The sequence below is a fragment of the Natator depressus genome, chromosome 1 (assembly GCF_965152275.1).
Source record: "Natator depressus isolate rNatDep1 chromosome 1, rNatDep2.hap1, whole genome shotgun sequence".
Taxonomy (NCBI): Eukaryota; Metazoa; Chordata; order Testudines; family Cheloniidae; genus Natator; species Natator depressus.
The window spans coordinates 3,857,807-3,859,788 of NC_134234.1; the positions used below are offsets into that span (position 1 = coordinate 3,857,807).

Here is a 1,982-nt window from a genome sequence, read left to right on the forward strand (position 1 = left end):
GTGACGGTCAGAGAGAGGGAACTCAGCAACAGAGAGAGCAGTGCATGGTGATGGAGTGATAAGATGTTAAGTGTGAGGAACTTCTCAGACTGTGAACTTCCACAATGCTGAGCTCAGCCAAACTGGGACAGAGCACCCTTGATTAATGAGGAGATCTCCTTTCCCAATCTTGTCACACAGGATTAAAGTCAATGCCCCCTGGCAATCACATTCTGTAGATGTATTTAACCACTTTGTCACAAAGCTCCTTGTTTTTGACCCCATAAATGATAGGGTTGAGCATGGGGGGGATGAGAAAATAGAGGTTGGCCAAGATGATGTGAACATGGGGAGCGATGTCCTGACCGAACTGATGTGTCAGGTTAGAGAAGAGGGGGGGAGTATAAGAGGTCAGAATCACCCAGGTGTGGGTTGAGCAGGTGTTGAAGGCTTTCTGGTGGGCTTCCTTGGAGGAGATTCTGAAGACAGCCCTGATGATCAGACCATAGGACAGGGCAATCAGCGGCAGGTCTAACCCGATGATTACAAACACTAACACAAAGTTCCATGTCCCGTTGACTGTGCTGTCCCCACACGACATCTTCACCACAGCTATGTGCTCGCAGTACGTGTGGGGGATAATGCGGTTGGCACAGAATGGCTGCCTGCTCAGGAGCAGGGGCAGGGGCAGAATGAAGAGAACAGCTCGTATCAAACCCACTAGCCCTAGCTTAGCTATTCGTGCGTTGGTGAGGATGGTGGCGTATCTCAGAGGGTTACATATGGCAACGTAGCGATCAAAGGCCATTGTCACAAGGATGGATGAATGCATAAGAGAAAAAACATGATGGAAGAACATCTGGGTGAGGCAGCCATTCACAGTGATGTATTTCAAATTGAACCAAAATATACACAGTGCCTTAGGCACAGTGGAGGTCGACCTGCTGATGTCTGTGAGCGCCAGCATGCAGATCAGCAGGTACATCGGCTTGTGCAGGGTCTGCTCTTTGCCTACAACAAACAGAATTGTGAAATTTCCCAACAGCCCAATAATGTAGAATGTAGAGAAAGGGATGGAAATCATGATGTGGGCAGTTTCCAGGCCGGGGATGCCCATTAGGATGAATGTTGAAGCATCAGAGGGGGTGAGGTTGAAAGATGCCATGAGGTGGTGGACACATGAATCTGGCTGAGAAATGTTCAAGGTTCCTATGAAAGGACAGAAGCACAGCAAGGGGGGTTACAGACTTTATAGCAAATAGTACAATAAATATTTTGTAGTTATTAACAATCTAGAAAAGGGGGTGAGCAGTGCAGTGGCAACATTTACACATGGCACCACATTATTAGGTCAGAGTCAAGTCCAGAGAAGTTTTCAGACGGAGCTAACCAAGCCAGGTGAATGGGCAGCATGATGGCAGATGAACTTCGATGTCAATAACTGCAACGTGCATGCCCACTGAGCGAAAAACTTCAACTTCTCAACTGTCTTACAAGGTTCACATTTAACTGTATGAACTCAGGAGGGGGATGTGGGCATCACAGTACACAGCTCTGTGAAACTTTGCCCACAGTGCAAGCTTTGACAGAAACTAAGCAAAACTTTGGGATCCAGGAGAAGTGTGATGGGGAATCATACAGTAAATACAATGCATTGAGATCAGTCAGTCAATGTTTCACCCTCGTCTGGACTCCTCTGTGTAATACTGAGCACCCTTTTCACCCAGGATATTGCAGAACTAGAAGGGTTCAGGGAAGGACAATGAGAATGATCAAGGGCTTGGGGAAACTCTCATATGCAGATAGATTGAAAAGACTGGGATTGTTACTTTAGAAAGGAGATGAACACGAGGGGATTTGAGAAAAGTCTATAAAATATGACTGGTAAAGAGTAGATGGATCTACTCGAAAGATCTCTAACACAAGATCAAGAGGTCAGTCAATTAAACTGAAACTGGGCAAGTTCAAAACTGATCAAAAGAGTGCTTTCTTCACTCAATGCT

At 46.1% G+C, this 1,982-nt stretch overlaps 1 protein-coding gene across 1 annotated transcript; it reads right to left on the reverse strand.

The window, feature by feature from the left end:
• Positions 1-205: 205 nt before the first annotated feature.
• Positions 206-1,144, reverse strand: LOC141974415 (olfactory receptor 52P1-like). The gene has a single exon (XM_074934156.1). It carries the CDS (start codon positions 1,142-1,144, stop codon positions 206-208), a length of 939 nt encoding a protein of 312 aa, XP_074790257.1.
• Between the last annotated feature and the right edge of the window lie 838 nt (positions 1,145-1,982).